Here is a 26,562-nt window from a genome sequence, read left to right on the forward strand (position 1 = left end):
ATAGAGTTCATGGGAGCAGCTGGGTGGCTCAGTGGATTGAGAGCCAGACCTAGAGACAGGTGGTCCTGAGTTCAAATGTGGCCTCAGACATTTCCCAGCTGTGTGACCCTGGGCAAGTCACTTAACCCCCATTGCCCAGCCCTTACTGCTCTTCTATCTTGGAACCAATACACATTATCTATTTTAAGATGGATGGTAAGGGCCTTTAAAGAATAAAAATAAAATAAAATGGAGCACATGTGTATCCGTCTTCCTAACCAGAGAATAATTTAATTTAACCTCTTTTTTGAACCTAATCATCATGAGCCTTAGGGACTGTTTTTGGCTGTGAATTTCTCCAGGCTTCATTGAGGAAATCTCACGTCTGTTTTATAGAGGGTTTTTAAAAAATAGTTTTCTCTCCTTTCCTTCACTGTAGCTATAATTTCTCATTGTTGTCACTGTTTCTGCCACTAACTTTGCTCTGCCATCCTTACTCCCATATAATTTTACTTGTCTTAACATTGTGGACTTCCCAGCTGTGTGACCCTGGGCAAGTCACTTGACCCCCGTTGCCTCGACCTTACCACTCTTCTGCCTTGGAACCAATACCCAGTACTGATTCTAAGACAGAAGGTGAGGGTTTGGGTTTTTTTAAAACATTCTGTGGGATGAGAAATTAGATAATGAATTGAGAGAATTGTGTGTTAACCAAAAGTAACTAGGCTCTAAAGGAAGATCATTTCTATAAGGAAAGTGTTTGACTTTGTGAGAACTACTTTGGCTGCTCAGGTGCCTTGTTTGTTTCCTTCCTGGGGTCAAGGTTGACTGATAGATACTCCAATATAAGCCACGGCCCCTGCCTTTGAGAAGACAGGATGTACACATCTGAACCCCCCGACCAATTCAGTTAAATTCAGTTCAACAAGTATCTATTGATCCTTGCTGTGTGCAGAACCCTGTGATTCAGAGGCTACGAGGCAAACCTTCAGTGATTCCGGCCATAGTCTAGCTATCAGGGTGGAAGGTGGTTCTAAGGATTGGAAGTAGCTGTTATCGGGTCTCAGAGAAAAGCCTTTAAGAGAAGAGCTAAAGAACTGATCAGGGTGTAGGAGGAAGAGGGAGGAGCTGTCCGTCCCTCTCCTTCCCATTCCTAAGTTCCTTCCTTCCTCTTTCCCAGGGATTGACTTGGCTGACTCCAACCAAAGACTGAGTATCCAGAGGGTGCGGGAAGAAGATGCAGGCCGATACCTGTGCAGTGTCTGCAATGCCAAGGGCTGTGTCAATTCCTCTGCCAGCGTGTCTGTGGAAGGTAGTATAGACACAGCCGGGGGTGGGCAACCCTTTAGGACACAACATATAGGTGGCACAATGAGTGACACTTTTAAAAATACTAATGCAGGGCAGCTAGGTAGTACAGTGGATAGAGAACCAGGCCTGGAGACAAAAGGTCATGGGTTCAAATCTGGCCTCTGATGTTTCTTAGCTGTGTGATCCTGGACAAGTCACTTAACTCCCATTGCCTAGCCCTTACCACTCATTTACTTTAGAATCAATACAATTTTTTTTAAACTCTTACCTTCTGTCTTAGAGTCAATACTGTGTATTGGCTCCAAGGCAGAAGAGTGGTAAGGGCCAGGCAATGGGGGTCAAGTGACTTGCTCAGGGTCACACAGCTAAGAAACATCTGAGTCCAGATTTGAACCTAGGAACTCCCATCTCTAGGCCTGGATCTCAATCCACTGAGCTACCCAGTTGCCCCTAGAATCAATACAATTCTAAAACAGAAGGTAAGGGCTTTGGGGGGAAAATACTAATGCATGGTATTTCTAATGTTAGAAGTGCTTCCTTCATAGCCCACAAGTCTTTATATTGTGATATCTCACATGTTACATGGATGGCTCAAGTTCTTCCCATTCAAAATGTCCAATCAAAAAAAGTCCGTTCCACAGACAGTAATACTTGGAGGAACAATTTTCAAATTGGGCGTCAGGGGTGGTAGAATAGAATTTATTTGATAGTTGCCTTAAGCACCCAAATGTCTCCAGTAGGGAGTCTTGGTAGACCCAGCTCAGACCCTGAGACCTTTGCCTAATGTCAGCCTTTCCAGGTATATAGGATTTTCCTGTCTTATGTCTCATCCTCATAGGCAGCTAGCTGGCTCAATGGGTAATGTGCCGGATTTGGAATTGGGAAAATCTGAGTTCAAATTATGACTTAGATACTTATTATTTGCATAACCCCCAGAGGCAAATTGCTTACCTTCTCTAAGGCTCAATAGCTCTGTCTGTAAGCTAGGGGAAATTATAGCACCTGCCTCTCATAGGGTTGTGGTGTTGCGTGATTTCTAACCACAGGAACCAAATAAGGGAAACTAAGTCTCTAAGCCATAAAGAAATGGGTTTATTGGGAGATGACCAGTCTCACCATGAAGCCGGACCTCTGGTCAAGACCAAAAGACCCCCAAGCCTTGTGAGAGGCCTTCTTTTATACCCCAAGAATATCACAACTTGTGAAATTAATCTAAGACTGTGATAAAAATAGAGATGTGGATTAGTTGAAGTAATCAGGAAATACTTCTCAGTGAAAGAAGTGGTCACTCGGTGATGACTTGAAAGTCACTTGATAGACAACGAGGGAGCCAGCGAGTCCAAACCCTACTTGCTAAGCCTCATAATGTCAGGGATGATGTATACTAAATGACTAGGGCAAGGAGGAGGTGCCAGGCCCCCCAGTGGGGCAAAAGCCTGATGATGTATAAGGGGTGTATACAAAGGTGAAGGGGTATCACCAGGCTTCTGAGGTAAAGCCTCCACGCTAATGAAGAGCCAGTCACAAGTTCAAGACCCTGATTGCTGAGGGTGCCTGATATAGGCTAAGGCTAAAACAACGATTACCTATGCTAACGCAGTTCTTTACTTTGTTTCAAAACCTTAAAAACTTATACTAAAATAATCACAAAAGGCCTACTAAAATCATCACTTATGCTAAAATTATTGAATGCTCTTAAAATTCCAATTATGGTTAACTCAACACAACTGCTAACGTTAAAGCCTAATCCTCAAATAAGAGGGTAGGGGGTTTCAGTCACAGAGGGAAGGATTAAATGAAATGACACGTAACCCATTTTGTAAACATTAGATATGTAAATATTCATTGTTATTATTACTGGGCTTGGAGAGAAACTGGTGAGAGCATGGCGAGGGGCGGCATTTCAGAGACCTTCTGAAGTTACTGGTTACAGGAAGCACAAGAAAATGAGGGCACATCACCCCTACCCAGAGGGCTCCTTCACGCCTGGGGGGGGGCGGGGCAAGCCCTGACTTTGCCCTCCTTCTGCACTCCCTAGGGTCCGAGGACAAAGGCAGCATGGAGGTTGTCATCCTCATTGGCACTGGGGTTATCGCCGTGTTCTTCTGGATCCTTCTCATCCTCATCTTCTGCAACATGAAGCGGGTAAGTTTCAGGCAGACCAGGGCCATCTGCCTCTGCCCTGCATCTTGAGTTCAAAGTTCATTACTCTCTACACTACCCCCTGCTCCTCTCTAAACTCCTCAGCTTGGTTCCCACGCCCCTACATACCCTGGTCCCAGTGCCCCTTTCGGGGTTAATCTCTCCCTCCCTCATGTGACCCAGACCTTATCCAAACTGGACTCGGAGCCATTCCCTACACATCGCCTCTTTTTCTGCCTGGAGTCACCAGCTGTTGTCTCAACAATATGTTGTCTCACATCGTACTTCCAACTTCCCTCTGCCTAAGTTCTCCAGGTCCAGGTTAGATGCTATTCCTGAGCCCCTCTCCAAAATGCTCCTTGCTTTCTCTCCACCCTCAAAGCGTTTTGTAATTGTTTCTTCGGGGACTCAGTATAAATGATCTCATGGGAATTTTTGGTATCCATTATTATCGCTCTATGAGTTCCTTGACAGCAGTGGACCCCACCACCTCTCTCTTCCAGGGAGTTTTCCCAAAAGAGTCCAGCACTGGACCCTGAACTTGGAAGGCTCAATAGATACAACTAAATGGTGGAGGGAGGATTGGAGGGTTCATAGGCTCATAGATGTAGAGCTGAAAGGGATCTCAGAGGCCATCTTGTCCAACCCCCTCATTTTACAGACAAGGAAACTGAGATCTAAGAAAATTAAGTGACTTGACCAAGGTGATACAGTTAATATACTTCAGAGTTAAGGTCTGAACCCAGGTCCTCTAATTCCAAAACCAATGATCTTTCTATAGTACCAGTCACCTAAAATAAAAAAATATAATATCTGTTCCTAAACCCTATGCTATTTTGCCTAAGGCTATTTTTCATGAACCCAACTGAAAATGTTAAATGGGGTTAACCTTGGGGAGAAGAGAACTTATAACTCCTTCCCTGTCCCCTTTTCCCACTTCCTGTAGCCTGCCCATGCGGACATCAAGACGGGATACTTGTCCATCATCATGGACCCAGGCGAGGTGGCCCTGGAAGACCAGTGTGAATATTTGCCCTACGATTCCAGCAAATGGGAATTTCCCCGAGAACGGCTCCATTTGGGTAAGACAAAGTGCAATGACTGTGTGGACCTCGCTAGTCCCTGCAAAGTCAGGATTCTGAAATGGGTGGGAAAGTCACTAGGAAATAGGTGGCTTGTGAAAGAGTGCTGGCTTGGAGTCCTTGGGGGCAGGGGTGGGGGAAGAGGAAAGGTCAGTGCAGTGGTTAGTGAAGGGCTCGTGAGCAGCGGATGGGGAAAGAGTTTAGAGCCTTCATCCTCCACACCTGGCTGGGGACATGTGAAATTCCTTCCATTCCTAAAGCTCATCCCGGAAATGCAGACTTATCTGTCCACTCATCCTGACCGACCCATCCGGGCGTGTGACCCCCTCTTCCCCCAGGCCCAGAGCTCCCCTTTCCCATGCCCCTCAGGAGTCCAGGACACTGGGTCTGTAAGAGCCCAGGGAGCTATTTCCTGCCTCCATTCCTGCCTTTGGTGAGGAAAGGGCTGGGAGCACCTGGAGGAAAAGGATGCTGGCTCCTTCCTCTTCCCTTCTCTTTCCTTCTGCTTTCATCCTTCTCTTTTACCCCCCAACCCCTTCCTGTTTGGCTACAGTTCCTCTGAGTGTTTGGCTCGGCTTTCCTCTGCACACTGTGGCGGGCGCAGCATGGCTGACTCAGCGCCATTCAGTCCTGGACTCCCAGACCTGCTCTCGGCCATCCTGCCCAATTCTGTTCCCCTGCTGCCATCCCCATATGTTCCCCAGCCTGAGCCCATTTATTACATGCTCTCTCTCTCGCACACAAGCCCCGTGACCTCTCTCTCTCTTCCCTTCCCCTCCACAGGGAGAGTCCTAGGACACGGAGCCTTTGGGAAGGTGGTTGAAGCCTCTGCCTTTGGTATCAACAAGGGCAACAGCTGTGATACGGTGGCAGTCAAAATGCTGAAAGGTAGGCTGCCCACTGCGGGGTCACATAAAGGAGGGAGGATAGACTGTGTCTCTGCTGTTATTTACTCTCTGGAGGTTGGGGTGCAGTGGCTATTGCTATACTTGAAAGCAGGAAGAAGAACTGTATTCAAATGCTGCTTCAGATAATTGGCCTGGATAAGTTATGACCTCCCAAGCTCAGTTTCCTCATCTGGGAATGGGAACAATAATAGCACCTTCTTCATGGGGCCATTTTGAGGATCAAATAAGATAATATTTTGCCTAAATCTTAAAGTGGAAAAAAAATTTTGAAGTTTTAAAAACTTTAGGGGATGGGGGCAATTAGGTGGCTCAATAGATAGAGCCAGGTCTGGAGACAGGAGGTTCTGGGTTCAACTCTGGCCTCAGACACTTCCTAACTGTATGACCCTAGACAAGTCACCTAACCCCAATAGCCTAGCCATTACCACTCTTTTGCCTTGGAGCCAATAGATAGAAGATGAGAGTTAAAAAAAATAAAACAACTTTGGGGCAGCTAGATGATTCAGTGAATAGAAAACCAGACCTAGAGACAGGAGGTCCTGGGTTCAAATTTGACCTAAGATACATCTTATCTTTGTGTCCCTGGGCAAGTCACTTCACCCCAGTAGCCTAGCCCTTTCCACTCTTTTACCTTGGAACCAATACCTAGAATCAATTCCAAGACAGAAGAAAAGGGTTTGCATTTTTTTTAAATTCTAAAACCTTAAAACACTGCATAAATGTGAGATCCCAACTAAGACAGGGAAGAAAAGAGCCCTTTCCCACCGTGATGATTTGTGAAGGGAGAGAGGTTGGAGCTCTCTGAGAAACAAGACTTTTCTTATGCTTCACCAAAAACCTGCCCAAGCAACCCCAGAGGCAAAGCTCAGAGCTAGAAGGCACGTCGGCAAACATCTCGTCTCAGCCTTCACTTTACAGATGAGAGACCTGAGGCCCAAGAGGCTGAAGTGATTTGCCCAAGATCACACAGGTGCTGAGGGTCAAAGGCAGGATTTAAACCCACATCCTCTGACTCCAGAGTCACTGTTCTTTCCACTAACCAATAGGCTTCTCAGGTGGTGACCCTGTAAGGGAAGGAGAGCCCTGGGACAGATCGCAGAACACAAAGGAACCCACATGTACATGGTCCTTCTTCTCTCATGAGGGAGGAAGTCAGGGCAGACATTACAGGAAGCATCTTATGTATAAGATGAGGTTTTAAAGACAAGAAAATGGCCAATCGCTTCTGCTCCCCAGGCCCAGCACACCTCCCTTTTTAAAAAACTCTTTCCTTCTGTCTTAGAATCATTTCTAAGGCAAAAGAATGGTAAGAGCTAGGCAATTGGGATTAAGTGACTTACCCAGGGTCACACAGTGAAGAAGTGTTTGAGGTCAAATTTGAACCCAGGTCCTCCTGACTCCATATCTGGTACTCAATCCACTGCTACCTAGCTATCCCTCAGCACTCTGTCTTCTGGGCCTGGTTCACCAGCTGCTCAAAGTTTTGAAAGAAGATTCTAGGAGCCCCTATAAGAGGCTCCCTTAGGATAGCGATGCTGCCCCTGCCTGATCAAAGAAACCTTCCTCCAAACCTCAAACAAAGAGATGAATGGGTCAGGAGCTGTGATTCCCAGTGGAACCAAAGCTAGAACCACCAATGGCACGACTTAGGCCACTAAGAAAGCCTTCCATTCAGGGGGACCTGGAGCTCAGCTATGGCCGCTCCTGAACAGACAAGTGGAAAAGAGGGGGCTCAGGTTGGCTGGGTCAGGAAAGCCTTCTTCTCCATGCTGGGTCTCTTTCCAGAGGGAGCTACTGCCAGTGAACACAAAGCCCTGATGTCAGAACTGAAGATTCTGATACACATTGGAAATCACCTCAATGTGGTCAACCTCCTGGGAGCCTGCACCAAGCCCAATGGTTAGTGCCAGTAGGGGGAGCCATTTGGGATGGGGGGGCACCAAGTCAGATAGGGAGGGGGTTGCACTGAAGGGGGATGTTGGATCTGGACGGGATGACATGGGTGGTTGGAGAATGCCTGGCATGGAAAGGAAGGAATGGGAGGGGAGAGGGTGGTATCAGACATGGAGGGGCTGGAATGGAGAGGTTTGACATGGAAAGGACAGCATGGGCAGGGGGTGCTATACATGAAGATGGAGACATTGTGGGGAGGGAAGGATATCAGAGATGGAAGGGTAGCCTTTGGGGGGAGGTGCCAGACATAGAAGGGACAACATGAGAGAGGGGAAGAATGTCATATATGGAAAGGGCAGCATTGAGGGGAGAGTACCAGACATGGAAGGGGAGTTATTGCGGGGGGGAGGAACAGACATAGAAGGAGCAACATGGGGGGATGCCATACATGGAAGAGGCAGCCTTGAAGAGAGAGTACCAGGCATGGAGAGGGAGGCATGGCGGAGGAAATACTAGACACGGAAGAGGAAGGGACTAGATTCCCATCTTGGTGAAATAGTACCCCACCGTGGTACCTATTTTGCCTGGAGGTAAAACATTCTCTAGACAAAATTTTAATTGTTTTCCATTTCTTTAATGAATGAACCACATTACAGACCTTGCCTAGAAATCCCCACTCTTAGCTGTAATCCTGGACTGAGGTTGCCCAAGTGGGAAGGAGTCCTTTGTTTCTCTTCTTTAGCTTACTCTGTGACACTGTACTCTTTTAACTGCCCCTGGGAGATGGGAAATTAGTGTGACCAATCAGAGGAACTTCAAGACAAAGTCACCTTCAGTGACTCATTAAGCAATCCATCAGCAAACATTTATTAAGCATCTATCACACTCCAAGCCCTGAAAGACAAAAAATGAAAAGTCCCTGACCTCAGATAATGTACACAAAACACTTTGCACACTGCAAAGTGCTCTATAAATGTTAGTTTTTATCCTTATTCTATTAGAAAAGATGAATGCTTATAAAATGCATATATATATATATGAAATAAATAATGCAGACAATAAGCATAAACAGCTTTTTTTTTTAGGAGTTTGACTATGAAATGGAAAAGAGGCACAGGGCAACAACAGGAGGGAATGGTTGGGACAAGTAAGAGTTTTTTATGGAGTTGAGGGACCTAGCCGTGTTTGTAGGCAGCAGGGAAGGAACCAGGAGACTGGAAAAAGGTGAAGATTTGAGAAGAATCTAGAATAAGTTTTTGTTTTTGATAGCCTAGAGAAACAAATAAAGATCAAATTTTTTAAAATGAACATTTCATATCTTTAAAACTCTTCTATCTTCTCCCACAGTCAAACTTCCTCATTCTTAGGCTGAGGAGAACAACCTTTTCTTTATTTTCCCAATATCTCATGAATAATTTCATGTTCCACCTCTCAGGGAATACAATCCTACTGCAAGAGGGTATGTAGTATCTCCTATGCCATTTGCATTGCCCCAGATGATCTCAAGCCTTGTTTCTTCAGCAAAATGTCATATAGCTGCATTCCAGGACTGTACCTGAGTCAGTGGAAACTTCCAGCCAATCTAGGGTAATGAACAGGATGCCAGACTTGGAGTCAGCAAGACCTGAGTTTGAATTCTGCTTCAGAATAGCTTATGATCTTATGACTTATGACTCAGTTTCCTCATCTGCAAAATGGAAGTAATCATAGCACCTGTCTTCTAAGGTAGTTTTAAGAATCAAATGAGATAATAAGTGTTAGTTTTGCAAACCTTAAAGCATTCTCTAAGTATTAGCTACTATTATTACCTCCCTTTAGCTTTTAATAAATTTGAATGGCACATGCTATTTTTTAGTCTCAGCAGTCACAGATGATCTGGACCAATAGTGTGGTTTAAAGGATAAAAATACTGGACCAAGAGTCATAAAAATCTGGACTGGAATTCTTCTTCAGATACTTCTTAGCTGTGAGACTCTGGGCAAAATATGATCTGAATTCCCTTACCTTTAAAATGGAGCTAATAACAGCATTAACCAAATGGGATCATTGTGAGGACCTAATGAGATACAGTGTGTAAAGAACTTGCAAACTTTAAAGTGCTATATAAATGTGAACTATTGTTAGTGTAGCCAGACTCTGGACTTAATTTCCTAATCCTTAAGTAATAAAGATCAGATGATGCATACATAGATTTACCATGTCGAGAGGGCATGGATAGAACAGTGGACCTAGAAACAGGAAAACTGGGGTTCAAATCCAGCCTCAGAACTCCCTGTATGGACAATTCACTTAACTGCTATCTGCCTCAATTTCCTCATTCATAAGATGAGGATAATAATAGCACTTACCACTCAGGGATGTTAGTGAGGTTGAAATGAAATTATTTGTAAAATCCTTTGCAAACCTTAAAGCACTATAGAAATACAGGTAATTTTGACTGTCAAATTATACATTATTATTATAATACACACAGCTGGCCCATATGTGGCATGGATAGATAATTACCTGATCTAGGATCTGGCCTCCCCTGTCCAGAAGGGAGACTGTGATTTCTGATGCTGGAAGACTGGGAACTTACTCCCTCAATGGCCTTATCTCCAAGAGAGGTATTAGGCTAGACTTAGAGCTATATGTTGTTGTTCAGTCATTTCAGCCTCTGCATGATCCCATTGGGGTTTTCTTGGCAAAGACACTGGAGTAGTTTGCCATTTTCTTCTCCAACAGTTTCTGCAGATGAGGAAACTGAGGCAAACAGATTTAAGTGACTTGCCCAGATCATACAACTAGTAACTGTCAGAGGTCAGATTTGAACTCAGGAAGATGAATTTTCCTGACTCCAGGCCCAGCACTCTATCCACTGTACCACAGTTGCCCTTAGAGTTATCTTGTACCACATCCCCAATATCGGTACAGTTCTTTGGAGGTTCAAGATGACCCCACTTTCCCTAGTTATTCAGGATGGGAAGTAGACCTGTTCTAGACCAAGAAAGGGATAGCTTCCTCTTGCCAGTCTAGCTTCCCTCTGCAAACACTTGGGACAAAAGTAATAATCACAAATAGTTAGCTCACCCCTTTGTCAAAGTAAGTATTAAACAGAAATGGGGAGGGGACGAGGGGCACAGCTAGGTGGCTCAGTGAATAAAGAGCCAGACCTGGAGAGGGGAGGTCCTGAATTCAAGTCTGGCCTCGAATGCTTCCCAGCTGTGTGACCCTGAACAAATCACTTATCCTCATGCCTAGCCCTTACTTCTCTTCTGCATTAGAACCAATAAATGGTATTAATATTAAGAGAGAAGGTGAGTTGGGTTTTTTAAAAGAATAATTAGCTCTTCAATTGAGGAACAAGATAAAAATTTCAGCTCAACCAAGATGACAACAACCTTTTCAGGGAAATGCAGTCTTTGCAGTCTTTAAGTGTAGCATCTGGAAAGCAAAGGATATTTGGGCGGAGGGCCAGCTTTCCTCTATGTCTGTAGCTCTGGGAACTCCCATGAGCCATTTAAAAGTTCAGGTCTTTTCTCTACCAGTCTTTTCCAATTCTATTCTCCATATCCCTCACTTTTCCTCCAAAGTCTCTCTACATACACAGAATGATCTCAGCCAATCAAAAATCCCAGCCCTCTCCAATAACTCCCAGTGTCACAGAGCTATCCTTTAGGAAATCTCTCCAGACTTAGGAATGGAGTGGGATTATGTTTTTATTACTACAGCACAGTAACTGTGACTTGCCTGTGCATGCATGGCCCTAGCCATTTACATACTTTTCTTCTTCTCTAGGCCTCCCACAATGACCTTTCTTCCTTACCTCTTTCTCTCAGGGCCTCTCATGGTGATTGTGGAATTCTGCAAATATGGGAATCTTTCCAACTACCTGCGAACCAAGAGGGAAGACTTCAGTCCATACAGAGTAGGTAGTCCCACCCCTCAGCAAATCTGAAGGAAACTTCTTTGGCTCTAGTTGCCCCTTGATGTCTTGTTCTTGTAGAACCTACTTTGAGACCACTGAACTCTGGTAATGAGGTAGGTGGCTATTAGGGGGCACAGTGGATTGAGTGCCAAACCTGGAGTTGGGAAGACCTAAGTTCAATTCTGACCTCAGATACTTAACTAGCTATTTGATCCTGGGCACATCACCTTAACCCTATTTGCCTCAGTTTCCTCATATTTAAAATGAGCTGGAGAAGGAAATGGCAAGCCACTCCAGTATCTTTGCCAAGAAATCCTCAGGAAGAGTCAGACGCAACTGAAAAATGACTGAACAACAATAAGCTGACAAAAAGGAACAGACGAGAGGAAATGTTTAAATAATCCCCAGAGACCTCTTTGTCCTTGGGCCAGGCACTCTCTTTGCTGTCAGGTAAACCTGAATATGTGTAGGCCATAAAAGAATCCCAGAGAAGAATGACCAGGACAGTTTGAGGGAATTCAAACTACATGGAGATCAAATGAAAAAATAGGAAATGTTTAGCTTTCAGGAGAAACATCATCACTCTCTTCAAGCATTTGAAGCACTATTGTGGGAAAAATAAAATGGAATTGTTCTGCTTGGCTTCAGAGGGGAAAACTGGGAGCTGTTGGGGGGTGGGTAGGAAGTCTCAGAAAGACAGATTCTAAAAGGGAGAAAAAATATTCCCAGTAGAGCTTTCCAAAGGGGGCATGAGCTGGCCCGGAGGTTATTAGCTCCCTAGACCTGGTGGTCTTTGAACAGTGACCAGATGGTCACTTAATAAGGGCTCCTATTCATGTTTGGGTTGCACTTGGTGACCCTTCAGACCCCTTCTAACTCTAAAAGTCTAGGATTTAGCAGCTATAGCCCTAGGACCAGCTATAGAGAGCAGCATCTATTTTCTCTTGGAGGTCACCATGACTTAATACATATGAGCTGCTGGGGCTGATGGAGAGGGGTCCACCCTCGCCATGGGGCTGGGTCTCCCTACACTACACAGTGACACATACAGAGTCCCAAAGCCTGTGGGAAGGGAGAGACTGAGAAAGGTGGGATTGGAAGTGGCCCCAAGGAGCACAGTTGGTCCAACTTCAGGTTTGTGTATTCAGCTCCCTTCGTTTGTACGCATGTAGTTTATGTGCAGACTTGTTTCCCATTTCCTTGCCAAGGGTCAGCTCCTTCCTTCTTTTGCCCAGGGATTGAGAGGAGGAGCATGGAGAGGGTGAAGGAAGATAGAGCTGAGAATGAAGATTCTCCCTCAAGAAGACAAGTCGCATGGGGCCCTGAGCATTTCTTAACCCAGGAGGAATTTAGTTGCTGAAGGTTTCTGAGCTCTATCTGGCTCACCCCCACCTATGTTTGTTTCTCCAGGAAAAGTCTCCCAGGCTTCGAAACCAAGTCCGTTCCATGGTGGAGGCTGTGAAGGCAGACAGAAGGAGTCGGACTGGCACTAGTGACAGTGCAATTTTCACCCGTTTTCTGCTGGGGAAAGGCCTTGCTTCCCGAGCCCAGCCTATCCAAGATGGTAAGGGACCTGGTTTCTCTGAAGTCTGCCATTTTATCTCCTGATCTCATTAGCATGATGATGGCTCTTCTGTCCCTGGATCTTGAAGAGAGGCAGGCAGTTAGTTACAAGAACAAAGAGAGGTGCAGTCCAAAAATTAGGCAAAGCTTTAGAAAGAAGGAAACCAACTGATGTCTTGTGCCATGGCATGTGGGGCCTGGGAGAAAATCAGAGCCAAAGAACCCAGATTTAGACACCAACTCTGCCATTTATTTCCTGTGTTTCTTAACCTCTCTGGGCTATAATTTCATCTATAAAATGAGCGGGTTAAACAAGGTAACTTCCAAAGTCCTTCCTAGCTCTAAATCCCAGAATACCCAAAGACTACAAAATTATTCAATCTAATAAAAAGATAATCAGGGATAGGTTGCCATTGATGGTTGACAAAAAGGAATCACCTTGGTTGAACCAGGTATCCCAAATGCCATTGGACAGTAAGAAAAATATCCTAGCTTCAGAGGCTATGAACTCCTTGGAAACACTGCCCAAGATGTATCCATCCATGCCTCTTTGGGGATTAAAAGCGAAGGAGGTTTAATAAATTGTCTCTGGAGGCAAGAGAATGGACCTAATGATCTCTGGAAGTGACGAAACCTTGAATTGCCTGTAGTGAATCATAGCTGTGTAGCTAGAAGAGACTCCAAAGGCCATCTGGACCAAGAGACTCATTTTAGAGCTGTAGAGCTAAGGCCCAGAGAAGTGCTTTTTCAAGGTCAAACAATAGAATGATTGCTACTCAAACCTGGCTCCTTAGATTCAAAATCCAGTATACCTTCCAACATCACATAGTATTTGCAGTTCCCTCTCCCCAACCCACCTCCCACCCCACTGTAGAAAAGCAGCAATATTCACAACAGGCATTACTGATCATCTGAGACTATCCCAATGGAAATTCAAATTTTGAAGTCTCATAACTTCTCTAACAATTTAATAAATCAGTCAGTCAAACAACAAGTATTTATTAAGTACCAACTATGGGTCCGGTATTGTGCTGGGCACTGGGGTTACAAAGGTAAAATTGAAACAGTCTCTAACAATAGTATATGGGAAATATCCAGAAGAGAGAAGGGGAGAAAGACGGATGGAGAGACAGACTGTCTGACAGAGAGAGAGGAAGGAGGGGAGGGAAGGAAAAGGAAGGGAGAAGAGAGAGGGTGGAGAGAGAAAGAGAGAGAGAGGAGAGACAGAGAGAAATTATTTGGTGTCCTAAACGTTTTAGTGGTATTTTGAGCTTTAATAACTTCAGAAGTATGTATGTTAGAACTTAAAAAAAAGTCTTTGAAAGATTATTTGTTTTTAAAATGTCAATGGATCTTAGTAAAACTCAATTTAACCATTATCTTGTGCTATTCATTGTTCTAGTCAATTTTACCAACTTTGTAAAAATGTTTATTAACTGCTGCTCAGTGACAGAAAAGATTACATTTATAATTCTATCTCTTAAGATCTTAGCCTTAAAAAGGAATGAAATGAAACATTTAAATTAAAAATGCTTTATTCAAAATTTCCAGAAAAAAATCAGTGTAAAAGAAATTTAAGTAAACTTTGAAGTGTTTTTATAAATTTGTAGCATTTATATTCCTGAAGTTATTAAGGCTTAAGACAACACCAATACATCCTATAGATACATAGATAGGTGGGGATAGGGATTGAGGAGGGACTAGAAGCTAGAGGAGCCTAGAATCCCATCCTGGCTTCCCCTGGCAGTAAATCCCACCTATCAAGGTGTACTGATTCTTTTCATACATGCAGCGTACCCAGCCTGCCACACCCCAGAGGCACATAAGACAAGCCTTTTAAAGAGTTCATTCCCCATTTTGTGCAGGGAGTTTTGAACAAACCTGTCTTGGGGAAGATTCAGTGATTTCAGACCAGGGTCAAATGCATATGTTTCTCCTGGTTTTCTTTGAACAGAGGATGACCTGTGGCAAAGCCCCCTGACCATGGAAGACCTGATCTGCTATAGTTTCCAGGTGGCCCGAGGGATGGAGTTCCTGGCTTCAAGAAAGGTGAGGAAGGAGTGGGAGCCTTGCCCATACAACCCTTCCGAAGGAGGCTGGCTGGCTCCTGAAAAGCATTTGGGATTCTCTGAGCAAACAGACAAACAGACAAAAGAAAACAAGAATGATGACAACCAGCACTTCCATCTTGTGGGCAAACCCCACTTGACATCATTTCAACCCCCAAGTCAGCCTTGTGGCTGCCAGCCATCAGCCCAGCCCAGCACAACCAGTATCACATTGCCTGAACCCATGACCTTCTGCAATAGCATCATTAGTAAACTATAACCATGTGATACATTATACACTGAACTCTACTAAAATATTAGAAAGTCCATCTATTGTATTTCTTGTTCTTTTTATCTTCTGTTTATAACAGTGTTTCCACAGAACTGTCCCTCTCCCACCAGTCTCAACAATTTTTGTCCTAATGTCACAGAATAAGCTTTTCTATATGAGGAAGAAGAGGACAAGAGGCTTTTACAAGTTGGAAATTGGTTTGGTCGCTTTGGCCCATAAGTGTTGGGAAGACACTTAATGGACTCAGATAGTTGTTGTATGGGCTCCCAAACATAAAAATCCCCTGAGTTCTGTCTGCCAGCTTCCTTTGGGGCCTGCCAGCTGCCAGCAGGAAGATTTCATTGGCCAAGGAATCCATCTGATCTCTCACTCTCTTCTTTCCCCAGTGCATTCACAGAGACCTGGCTGCTCGGAACATCTTGTTGTCAGAGAACAACGTGGTGAAGATCTGTGACTTTGGACTGGCCCGGGACATCTACAAAGACCCTGATTATGTCAGGAAGGGCAGTGTGAGTGTGACACTTGAGTGCCAACATAGCCAGAGATAACAAAAACCGGAGGGTACCCAAAAGTTGGAAATGCATGAAGGGAAGGCATGATCCACCTAGAGAGCAAAACTACGAGAAGGCTGGGTCGCATCTCACCTTCTCTGTACCTGGCCAGGAGTACTGCCATGGAAAAGGAGCCATCCTATTGACGGTGTGAGCAATAGAGACCCTGGGAGTAAAGGAGGAAACATGGAAGAAGCTATATAGGTTCACTATACAGTTAGGCTGGTTTTCAACTAGAATCAATCAACAAGTGTTTAGTAAGTGCCTACCATTTGCCAGGTTCAGTGCTAGGCACTAAAGACACAAAATCCAACATGAAACAGTTTCTGCTCTCTGCTCTCTTAAAGGGGCCTGGTCTAAAGGCAGTGTTGGGTAGGGAGGAGATATTTTTATAGATCTTAACACTCTGTATAAACTTTTTTTGCTCTTTTGAGCTATTCTGGCCTCTGTTTTATTCCCAATTATCAATGATTCCTCCCTGCTCCAAAAATATGCCTTCTGCTGACCAGAAGGGGAAGGGTCCCTCTCACCTGAGTTCTCTGGCTGGGCCATCTGCCATACCACGATGCTGGGTGCCACTCTGTAAGGGCCAACCTTCCAGTGTTATTGTGGGTCCCAGCCAGGAGGAGAGAGATGAATGGATTTGGGAACGGAGGGCAGCACAAGGCACAGATGGTGTATCATGGCAAAGTTTATTTCATTACAGCTAGTATTTTATAGGGCAATGTTACATGAGCTAGGGGATTAAGTAATCTTTTTACATGGACAACGGTTAGTAATGATCTACAATCTCAGTACAATGACTTAGTTTACCTCACCAAAGCTTAGACAGAGTTTTCTATAGGCTGATAAATCAGTATGTCGGTGTGTAACCATCTAACCCAGATTCCTGCATCAGTAGTTTTTTGGAAGAACGTTCAGTTTCTGAAGAAAGGAGGGGTTTGTGGGCTCATGTGACGCCTGGGCTATGTGTTTGACTGTATCTAAGTTCTGGCTGTGATTTTACTGAGGCTCACTTTCACTACTAGGGGCTATAAGAAAATTAACTTAGTATGACTGCACTCTAGAGTTCATGGAGAGAAGTGAGAAGTAATAAACTTGAAAAGGTAGGAGAGGGCCATGAAGACTTTTAAATGCCAAACAGAGGGGTTTACATATATATATATATATATATATATATATTTTTTTTTTTTTTTTAACCCTTGCCTTCTGTCTTGGAATCAATGCTGTGTATTGGTTCCAAGGCAGAAGAGTGTTAAGGGCTAGGCAATGGGGGTTAAGTGACTTGCCCAGGGTCACACAGCTGGGAAGTGTCTGAGGCCAGATTTGAATGCAGGACCTCCCATCTCTAGGCCTGACTCTCAATCCATTCAGCTACCCAGCCGCCCCAGAGGAGTTTGATCCTAGTGACAATAGAATTTATGAAGGTCAGAGAAGAGAGAAGATAGGGGCAACATGATCAGACCTGTGCATTATTAGGTAAATAATTTGGACAGTTATGTGGTGGGATGGGACAGCCAGGTAGGAAAGATGATAGAACACGTGGAGTCAGGAAGAATCCTTTTCTGAATTCAAACCTGGCCTCAGATACTTCCTGCTGTATGACCCTGGGCAAGTCACTTCACTCTATTTGCCTCCATTTCCTCATCTGTAAAATGAGCAGGAGAAGGAAATAGCAAACTGCTTCAGTATCTTTGCCAAGAAAACCCCAAATGAGGTCACAAAGAGTCAGACAAGACTGAACAACAAAATCAGCGATGTGGTGGAATGGAGAAGGGAGAGTCTTGAGAGAGGGAGGACAATTGAAAGGTTTTTATAGCCAAGAAGAGAAGTGATGAGGGATCAGAACTAGAATGGTAGTTCTGTGGAGAGAGAGAGATGGTGACATATTGAGAGATATAGAGAACATCCAGTCAGAGGAGATTGAAGTTTACAGCAGCCCAGCCTGCTTAAAGGGTCATCTCTTTATATCATAGGCCCGGCTCCCTCTAAAGTGGATGGCACCAGAAAGCATCTTTGATAAGGTCTATACCACCCAAAGTGATGTCTGGTCCTTTGGAGTCTTGCTCTGGGAGATCTTTTCCTTGGGTAAGTATTAAAGGCAGAGTAAAGGTTCAAAGCCCCAAAGGAAGAGGCCAAGAGACAGAGATAACCTTAAACTAAATCTTATTCACTCAGACTACCTTGTGTGGACTATGTGGCCACAGGCCTGAGCCTTTAATAATAATAACTAGCATTTCGAGGGGGCTTTAAGATTTACAAAGGTTATCTCACTTGAGCCTCACAACAACCCTGAGAGACAAGCACTATTACTATTATAAGAGACCCAGAGTGAACTTATGGCAAATTTAACCTCATTAATTCAAATGTGAAATGTGTGTGGCCCTTCTTCCTTTGTTGAGGGGACATGGAAAGTAGCATGTTAGATGTATAAAAAACCCCATAGAACACCTATTGCAACATCTTCATTTTAGAGAGGAAAAAACAATGGCCAAGAGAGGAAAAACAATTGGCCCAATCTCTTATAGCATGTTAGTGGAAACTGAGTCATATGTGGTAGAGTTGAAAAAGCACTGTGAGCTTTGAAAAATCACTTTACTGATTTCTCTGAGCCTCAATTTTTTCTTCTATAAAATGTGAGGTTTCGGGGGCAGCTAGGTGGCACAATGGATAAAGTACCAGGCCGGGAGGACCTGGGTTCAAATCTGACCTCAGATACTTCCTAGTGGTGTAACCCTGGGCAAGTCACTTAAGCTTGTTTGCCTAGTCTTGCCCTTCTGTTTTAGAGCTATTACTAAGACAGAAAGTAAGTGGTTCAAAAAAAATGAGGGGTTTGGATGAACTAGATGCCACTAAGGTTTCTTGTAGCTTTAAAGCTATGATCCTACTATCCTGCCAATTATAAAATCTGTGACCTTATAACTATAACCCAAGTCTCAGCCCAGCCCTTTTCCCCTGTATTACAGTCAGGACAAACTTATAGAATTATTGGAAGGCAACATGACAAAGTATAGATCATTTGGTATTTGAAGCCAAAGTTTAAGCAGCATTTGAATCCTACACTCTGCCACCTACACCCTAGAGTAGTAAGGCAAGAAACTTAACATCTGTGGGCTTCAGGTTCCTCAAATGTAAAATGAGGAAGTTGGACCAGACAACCTCTAAAGTCTCTTCCATCCCTAAATCTAGCAGTCTGTGATTAACAAGGTTACAAGGGATACCTTTAAGTACTTGAGCCATCAGACTACCTTCATATATGGCCAAGCTTTCATCTGTATAAAATTAGTGCTGTTGTAGCAATAAAGCAGCCTCCTGATTAGAGCATTTCCCCAAAGGCCTCTCAAGGTCACAGTTTGAATGAATGAACTTTGGCAGCCTGGTCTGAAACCATCAGGAAAGGCAGAAATTGTGGACTGTGTTTTCAGAATGCATGACAGCTCAGACTTCTCTGACCCATCCTTTGCTAATCCAAGTTAGTGGAGTGAATCTGGGTTCTCTTGGGGCCTCAGAGCTGCTTGGGAGGCAGAAGCCCCATAGTGTGGTGGGAGGAGTTCTGATGGCAGGGAGGATGGGGGGGGGGCAATAAGCCCCACAGATGGGGAGAGGAAAAGAAAACTACCTAATGCACAGTGACGTGGAGAGAAACCTTCCAGGATTTTCTTGTGTTTTGACTACTTTTCCCATTCCCAACCACCTTTGTGTGTGGCCACCTAGGGGCTTCTCCCTACCCTGGTGTGCAGATCAATGAAGAATTCTGCCAAAGGCTTAAGGATGGCACACGGATGAGAGCTCCAGAGTATGCCACAGCGGAAATGTGAGTTTCCCCCCTCCGCCCCAAGGCTTATCCCCTTCCTTCTGTTTAGCCACAATACTGAAACAAGGGAAAGAGACTTGGGAAAAATGTATCTGGTTTCCCTTTGACAGCCGCCACATCATGCTGAGTTGCTGGTCAGGAGACCCCAAGGAGAGGCCAGCGTTCTCTGACCTGGTAGAGATTCTGGGAGACCTGCTGCAGGAAAATGTTCAGCAGGTGAATCCATGTTTTCCTCCATACCAGGATCTGCAGGGGCCTGCCTGCTTTCTGAAATTAATCCTGTTTTTACCAAATACATGTTACTTCTTTCCACTTTCTCAGAGGGAAGAAGAGCCTGTGCTCCTTTAGTCTGTCACGGTGTGGGTGTGCATGTTGTTAGGAATGCATGAACTCAGTGATGGATCAATGGATGTGTGTTTTACATAGACTCACAGAAGCATGTTTGTACACATACTGGTGTGAATATACTTGCTGATCAGTGTGTGTGCATGTGCATTTGTTATGTAAGTGGCTGAGTATATATGTAGGTCATTGTATAAATTGTGTAGATGTGTTCATGTATAGAGATGAATGTGGAGAGATTGCCTGTAGAGAGATTGCCAGTCTTTTCCTCCTCCTCCTCCTCCTCCTTCTCCTTGTCCTTGTCCTCCTCCTCCTCCTTCTCCTCCTCCTCCTCCTCCTTCTCCTCCTCCTTCTCCTTCTCCTTCTCCTTCTCCTTCTCTTTCTCCTCCTTCTCCTTCTCCTTCTCCTTCTCCTTCTCCTTCTCCTTCTCCTCCTTCTCCTCCTCCTCCTCCTTCTCCTCCTTCTCCTCCTCCTTCTCCATGTCCTTGTCCTCCTCCTTCTCCTTCTCCTCCTTCTCCTTCTCCTTCTCCTCCTCCTCCTTCTCCTCCTCCTCCTTCTCCTTCTCCTCCTCCTTCTCCTCCTCCTTCTCCTTCTCCTTCTCCTTCTCCTTATCCTCCTTCTCCTTCTCCTTCTCCTTCTCCTTCTCCTCCTCCTCCTCCTTCTCCTTCTCCTCCTCCTCCTTCTCCTTCTTCTCCTCCTCCTCCTCCTTCTCCTTCTCCTTCTCCTTCTCCTCCTCCTCCTTCTCCTCCTTCTCCTCCTCCTTCTCCTTCTCCTTCTCCTCCTCCTTCTCCTCCTCCTCCTCCTTCTCCTCCTCCTCCTCCTTCCCCTCCTTCTCCTCCTTCTCCTCCTTCTCCTCCTCCTCCTACTTCTCCTCCTTCTCCTCCTCCTCCTCCTCCTCCTTCTCCTCCTCCTCCTCCTCCTTCCCCTCCTTCTCCTCCTTCTCCTCCTCTTCCTCCTCCTCCTTCTCCTTCTCCTTCTTCACTTTTCCTTTTCTCCCCCTTTCCTGATGCCTGCTATCTGTCCCTCAGCTCATCAGTTTAAATAGCCTTAACATTTGCTTCCGCTCTGGTACTAAATAGTCAAAAGGTTTCATTCCAGAAATTAATCAACAAGTATTTCTGGAGCAGCTAGGTGGCACAGTGGATAGAGAACCAGGCCTGGAGTGGGGAGGACCAAGGTTCAATCTGGCCTCAGAAATGTCTTAGCCATTTGCCTAACCCTTGCCCTTCCCTTACACTTGTTATTAGGACAGAAAGTAAGTGTTAACAACAACAACACAAGTATTTATTAAGTGCCTGCTCTGTGCCAGGCACTGTGCTAGGGGTTATAAAGACCAAAATGAAATGGTCCCTGAAATTGTGCTGCCACTGAAAGGGACTGGATAATTAGACCAAAAACAGAGAGGAGGCAAGTAAGAGGTTTCAGGAGCTCCCAGGCTCTGAGATAGCCCTGGACTAGCTAACTTCTTGGGGGCCCTTCCATAGCACTGGCCTAGGACTTCCATTTGCAGGCCTGAAGATAGTACCTTGACATAACTCTATCTATATTTTCCTTTCAGGAGGGAAAAGACTACATTCCCCTGAACGACTCACAGAGCTCAGAGGATGATGGCTTCTCTCAGGGGCCTTCTACTACCCATCACAACTTGGATGCAGAAGAATATGACCTGAGACTCCACTGCCATAGTTTAGCAGCAAGGTCACTGCTTTTTCTAGGGATAAGGGGGTAGGATGGGGTGATGGGACAACATTCTAAAAATAGGCACCTTATGTTTAACAAAACCCCAGAGAATGACGGCACAACTTCTTGAGCTTTTAAATGCTTTGAATGCTTCTAACACCATGAGTATAAAGGAACATTTGGAGTTTGGGCATTATTTTTTATTTTTTGCTCACTGAAGCCCCATAAAAACAACAATTGGGCAAATTCCTACTGCTAGGGCAGTGAGGTGGCTCAGTGGATAGAGAGCCAGTTCTGGAAATGGGAAGCCCTGGGTTCAAATTTGGCCTTAGACACTTCCTCACTGTGCGATCTGGGACAAAGCACTTAACCCCCATTGCCTAGCCTTTACTGTTCTACCTTGAAACTGATACTTGTATTGATTCTAAGAGAGAAAGTAAAGGTTTAAAAATAAAAGTTCCTACTATGTACAGGGCATTGTGTTAAACACAGGGCTTTGGAGACAGTGAATCCAGGTTAGAATCCTACCTATGCCACTTGATATCTCCATAACCTTGGGCAAGTCACACAAAGTCTGAGAGTCAGAAGAGGCCTCAGAGACCATCTAACTCAGCTCATGCTTGAATAAGATCCCCCTTGAAAACTTTCTCAAGAAATTTTCATCTTCATCTATAAAATGAAGTTGATGGACTATTTGACCTCTAAGGTACATTCCATTTTTAACATCCCACCTAAGCTCAACATCATCTCCAAGTCCAGCAAAAACATCAACATCCATCTTTTACCCTTCAATCCTCCTGCCTGCCAACACAGTGAAAACAATTTGTTTGCTTAAGAAAGGAGGATCAGGGGGCAGCTAGGTGACTTAGTAGATTGAAGTCTGGCCTAGAAACAGGAGGTCCTGCGTTCAAATCTGACCTCAGACATGTCCTAGCTGGGTGCCCTTGAGCAAGTCACTTAACCCACATTGCTTAGCCCCTATTGCTATCCTGCCTTAGAACCAATACACAGGAAAGAAAGAAAGAAAGAAAGAAAGAAAGAAAGAAAGAAAGAAAGAAAGAAAGAAAGAAAGAAAGAAAGAAAGAAAGAAAGAAAGAAAGAAAGAAAGAAAGAAAGAAAGAAAGAAAGAAAGAAAGAAAGAAAGAAAGAAAGAAAGAAAGAAAGAAAGAAAGAAAGAAAGAAAGAAAGAAAGAGAGAGAGAGAAAGAGAGAGAGAAAGAGAGAGAGAAAGAGAGAGAGAAAGAGAGAAAGAGAGAGAGAGAGAGAGAGAGAGAGAGAGAGAGAGAGAGAGAGAGAGAGAGAAGAAAGGAGAAGCTGAGCTAGCTCTGCTTTCCACTTTGAAGATAGAAAAGTATCCCCAAGGAAGGTATTCCCCTATTATTCCTCTCTGAAGTGCTGGCCGCCTTGTCCTTCCTCAGTTCTACAACTCCTTAGCTGCCAGGGGCTTACCCACAGATGGGTAAGAAACAAAATGGGAGCTTTTAGGAGTTCACTTAGTATTGTGGTCAACTTGAATTTCGCAATAGCTTCTTTAGTCCAAAAGAATGTATTTTGGTTTTAAACAGATACTATAACTGTGTATCATTTCCGAGTTGTTTGACTGGAGGGAATCAAATCAGGTGTCCATCCAGAGTAAAAACCTTTGAAGAATTTCCAATGACTCACACATCATCTAAAGCACATCCGGTAAGTGAAGGAAAGAGGGGCAAGGGAGGAGAAACTGGGCTTTAGATTTATGAAAGGCCAGGAAATGGTGAGTTGAGAATGAGATAAGGTCTTTCCCGGCAGACAAGTGTCAAAGAATTTGGAAATAAAGATTTAAGTCCCAAACTGTAGTAAGGAAATAGCACTGCCAGCAGAGTTCCCAGATCTGCTATACGGAGTGATTTTTAGTTACAAAAGACCCCCACACCCTCCTGCGGGAAAGGTCAGAGATTGCAAGGTCAATACCACCGACTCTGTCATGGGCTCTCTGGAGTACTCCTAATCCCCCAGACTGAGCCCCAAATGAAGCATCCCTCTGGAAACCACAGTCTTTCAAGCTATCCCTTCCTATCTCTTCCACTTCCCTTTCTGCAGAAAGGGTATCTCATGCTGGCACAGTAATGGAGTCCACTAGTCACTAAGTACACTAATCTCTATTTCTAAGGACGCTTTTAGTTCAAATGATCATCCCAGACACTCCCAGGATGGAGTCTAATGGCTCATTCAAATCAGAATTCAGTCATGGAAAGCCATTTCCTTCTACCATGATAAATTACATCCCTAGACTAACAGCCTTCTTAAAGTAGGAGGTAAGGGGGGCAGGAAAGCATTTCTTTGTTAACAAATAAGAGCAACAGAAAAAAAACAGAGGAAGACAAAGACTAGGTGGCCCAAGCCTTGGCGTCAGAAGACCTGGGTTAGAGTCCTCTAATGCTTATTAGCTAGGGACAAGTCATTTCCTCTGTAAAATGGAGAGATAATATATGTACTACTTTATTTGTGGAGTGATGGTGAGGAAAGAAATGTGGGCTCATATGACAGAAAATATCTCTGGCTGTCTCAGAAAAAGCCTTTGTTTGGCTACATTTCAGGATGACTCTGAAGTCTCTGAATAGCTTCTTTCCTTGTGTTACCACCATGCCATCCTGGAATCTGGTATTTGGTAGAGCTTTCAAGTCAAGTTAATAGACATTTATGAAATGCTTGCAATGAGCCAGGCACTCTGCTACGTTTTGGGGAAACAAAGAAAGGTAAAAGCCTCTGCTCTCAAAGAGTTCATGGTCTAGCAGGAGAAACAGCACTCAAACAGCTATCTACAAACAATCTATAGATTATTGGGATCTATAGGTAATTTGGGATCAAACTCAGGGGAGGGAGGGAAGGCACTAGCTTTAAGAAGGATCAGGAAAGCCTTCCTGTAGAAGGTGAGACTTTAGTTGAGATGTGAAGGACCCTGGGGAAACCAAGGAGCAGAGATGAAGAAGAGTGTCCAAGGCCTACAGGACAGTCAGAGAAAATGGCCCAAGTTGGGAGGTGTAGTGTTTTGTGTGAGAAATAGCAAGAAGACTAGAGACTTTCAGTCATAGTGTTCATGTATTATTTGGTATAGGGAGAGTAGAAAGGTAGAAGAGGGCTAGTTATGAAGGGCTGTAAGAACCATATAGGATATTTTATATTTGATACTGGAGAGAGACTTCAGGCAGGAAGACCAACCAACAGGCTACTACAATAGTCCAAAAAAGGAAGGAAGGAAGGAAGGAAGGAAGGAAGGAAGGAAGGAAGGAAGGAAGGAAGGAAGGAAGGAAGGAAGGAAGGAAGGAAGGAAGGAAGGAAGGAAGGAAGGAAGGAAGGAAGGAAGGAAGGAAGGAAGGAAGGAAGGAAGGAAGGAAGAAGGGAAGGAGGGAAGGAGGGAGGGAAGGAGGGAGGGAGGGAGGAAGGGAGGGAGAGGAAGAAGGAGAAGGAGAAGGAGGGAGGAAACACCATTCATTAAGTACTAACTAGACACAAAGCATGTGCTAAGTGATGAGGATACAAATAGAAATGCAAGTCAAACTTTGCTCTGCTCTCTCACTTTCTAATAAGGGGAAGATAACACAGCTGCAAGTCATATGGAATGCATTTTTGTGCCATTTACATTGATTATGCATTTTTGTGCCATTTACATTGATTAAAACTGTTTCCATCTCAGATTGTCATTTGACGGTGCCCAATGATTTTTGTCTTTCTCTGTCTCTTAGCACAGTGATTATTTAGTACTTAATCTTGCATGCTGACTGATTGACTGATGGATCTAAAGAGTAGAACGAACACTATCTTGGGAGCGAAAGGCCCCTGAGTTTAGATATCCCCTCTGATACCTACTATCCCTGTTTTTGACCTTGGGAAAATCACTACAATTCCTTGGGCCTCAGTTTCTCCCATCTGTTAAAATGAAAGAATTAGACTACATAGTCTCTGAGGCTCCTCTAGCAGTAGATCTCTGATTCCCTGATCCTCTCATGAATTGGACATTCCTTGCCTGTCTTCCCCACTTGTATTTCCATGTAGAGTTGCTGAGGAGACAAAGCAAAGCCTATAAGAAGGATGATGCTTACTTCTTTTTCTGTAGGAAAATCAAACTGATAGTGGAATGGTCTTGGCCTCTGAAGAATTTGAAAGGATAGAAAACAGACACAGAAAAGAAGGTGGATTCAGGTAACTGCAATTCGCCAGTCCCAAATGAATTCTTCTTTGTCTTTATTATAGTTTGAGCTATGGAGGTTCCCCTCTCACTGAACATGGTGGGAGCAGGGGGGGGCTCTCCAACTGCATAAAGATAATAATTCGACTCAACTCAACAAATTTCTTAAAATTAAGTTTTAGTCCCTTCATCATGGTCACCCTCCACTGGGCATGTCAGATCCTCCCTTGTGACAAAGGAAAAGTTAACAAAAGCATCTTCTCCAGGTCTCCAATGTTTTATGCTAATAGTCCCTCTTTCTGACATAGTAGAGAAGATATGTTTCACTGTAGCCAAGAGCACCATTATTTTTTTCCATTACTCAGATAGACTTATAGATCTGTAATGTAGGCAATGTTATGCTTGAAAAGACAAACACACAGGAAAAGAGACACTTATCTGGCTGTGTGATGCTGGACATATCACTTAACTTCTCTGGGCCTCAGCTTCTTCATTGATAAGATGAAGCCTTTGGATATGATGGCCTTTAAGATCTCTTCTACGGGGCAGCTGGGTAGCTCAGTGGATTGAGAGCTAGGCCTAGAGACGGGTGGTCCTGAGTTCAAATGTGGCCTCAGACACTTGCCAGCTGTGTGACCCTGGGCAAGTCACTTGACCCCCATTGCCTAGCCCTTACCACTCTTCTGCCTTGGAGCCAATACACAGTATTAACTCCAAGATGGAAGGTAAGGGTTTAAAAAAAAAAAAGATCTTTTCTAGCTCTAAGATTCTGTGAAACAACACATTCAATGATGGTGACTGTGCAAATAGAGCAGGAGAACAAAAAGGGGAAATGGTGCTTGGCACATAGAATGACCAAGCTTGGCAGAGGTGGGGGACTATGGCT

The 26,562-nt window shown here is 44.3% G+C and overlaps 1 protein-coding gene across 2 annotated transcripts in view; it reads left to right on the top strand.

The window, feature by feature from the left end:
* Positions 1–26,562, top strand: part of FLT4 (fms related receptor tyrosine kinase 4) — a 111,030-nt gene that overhangs the window by 81,853 nt on the left and 2,615 nt on the right. For both annotated transcript variants that reach the window (XM_056811722.1, XM_056811723.1), the window contains 15 exons: positions 1,160–1,291; positions 3,329–3,435; positions 4,379–4,514; positions 5,298–5,402; positions 7,208–7,321; positions 11,134–11,222; positions 12,633–12,786; positions 14,740–14,834; positions 15,512–15,634; positions 17,653–17,764; positions 19,391–19,490; positions 19,601–19,706; positions 21,391–21,530; positions 23,077–23,197; positions 25,605–25,690. In XM_056811722.1, coding sequence (XP_056667700.1) covers positions 1,160–1,291; positions 3,329–3,435; positions 4,379–4,514; positions 5,298–5,402; positions 7,208–7,321; positions 11,134–11,222; positions 12,633–12,786; positions 14,740–14,834; positions 15,512–15,634; positions 17,653–17,764; positions 19,391–19,490; positions 19,601–19,706; positions 21,391–21,530; positions 23,077–23,197; positions 25,605–25,690 — 1,720 coding nt within the window. The remainder of the gene's footprint in view (positions 1–1,159; positions 1,292–3,328; positions 3,436–4,378; positions 4,515–5,297; positions 5,403–7,207; positions 7,322–11,133; positions 11,223–12,632; positions 12,787–14,739; positions 14,835–15,511; positions 15,635–17,652; positions 17,765–19,390; positions 19,491–19,600; positions 19,707–21,390; positions 21,531–23,076; positions 23,198–25,604; positions 25,691–26,562) is intronic.

The sequence above is a fragment of the Monodelphis domestica genome, chromosome 1 (genome assembly GCF_027887165.1).
Source record: "Monodelphis domestica isolate mMonDom1 chromosome 1, mMonDom1.pri, whole genome shotgun sequence".
Taxonomy (NCBI): Eukaryota; Metazoa; Chordata; class Mammalia; order Didelphimorphia; family Didelphidae; genus Monodelphis; species Monodelphis domestica.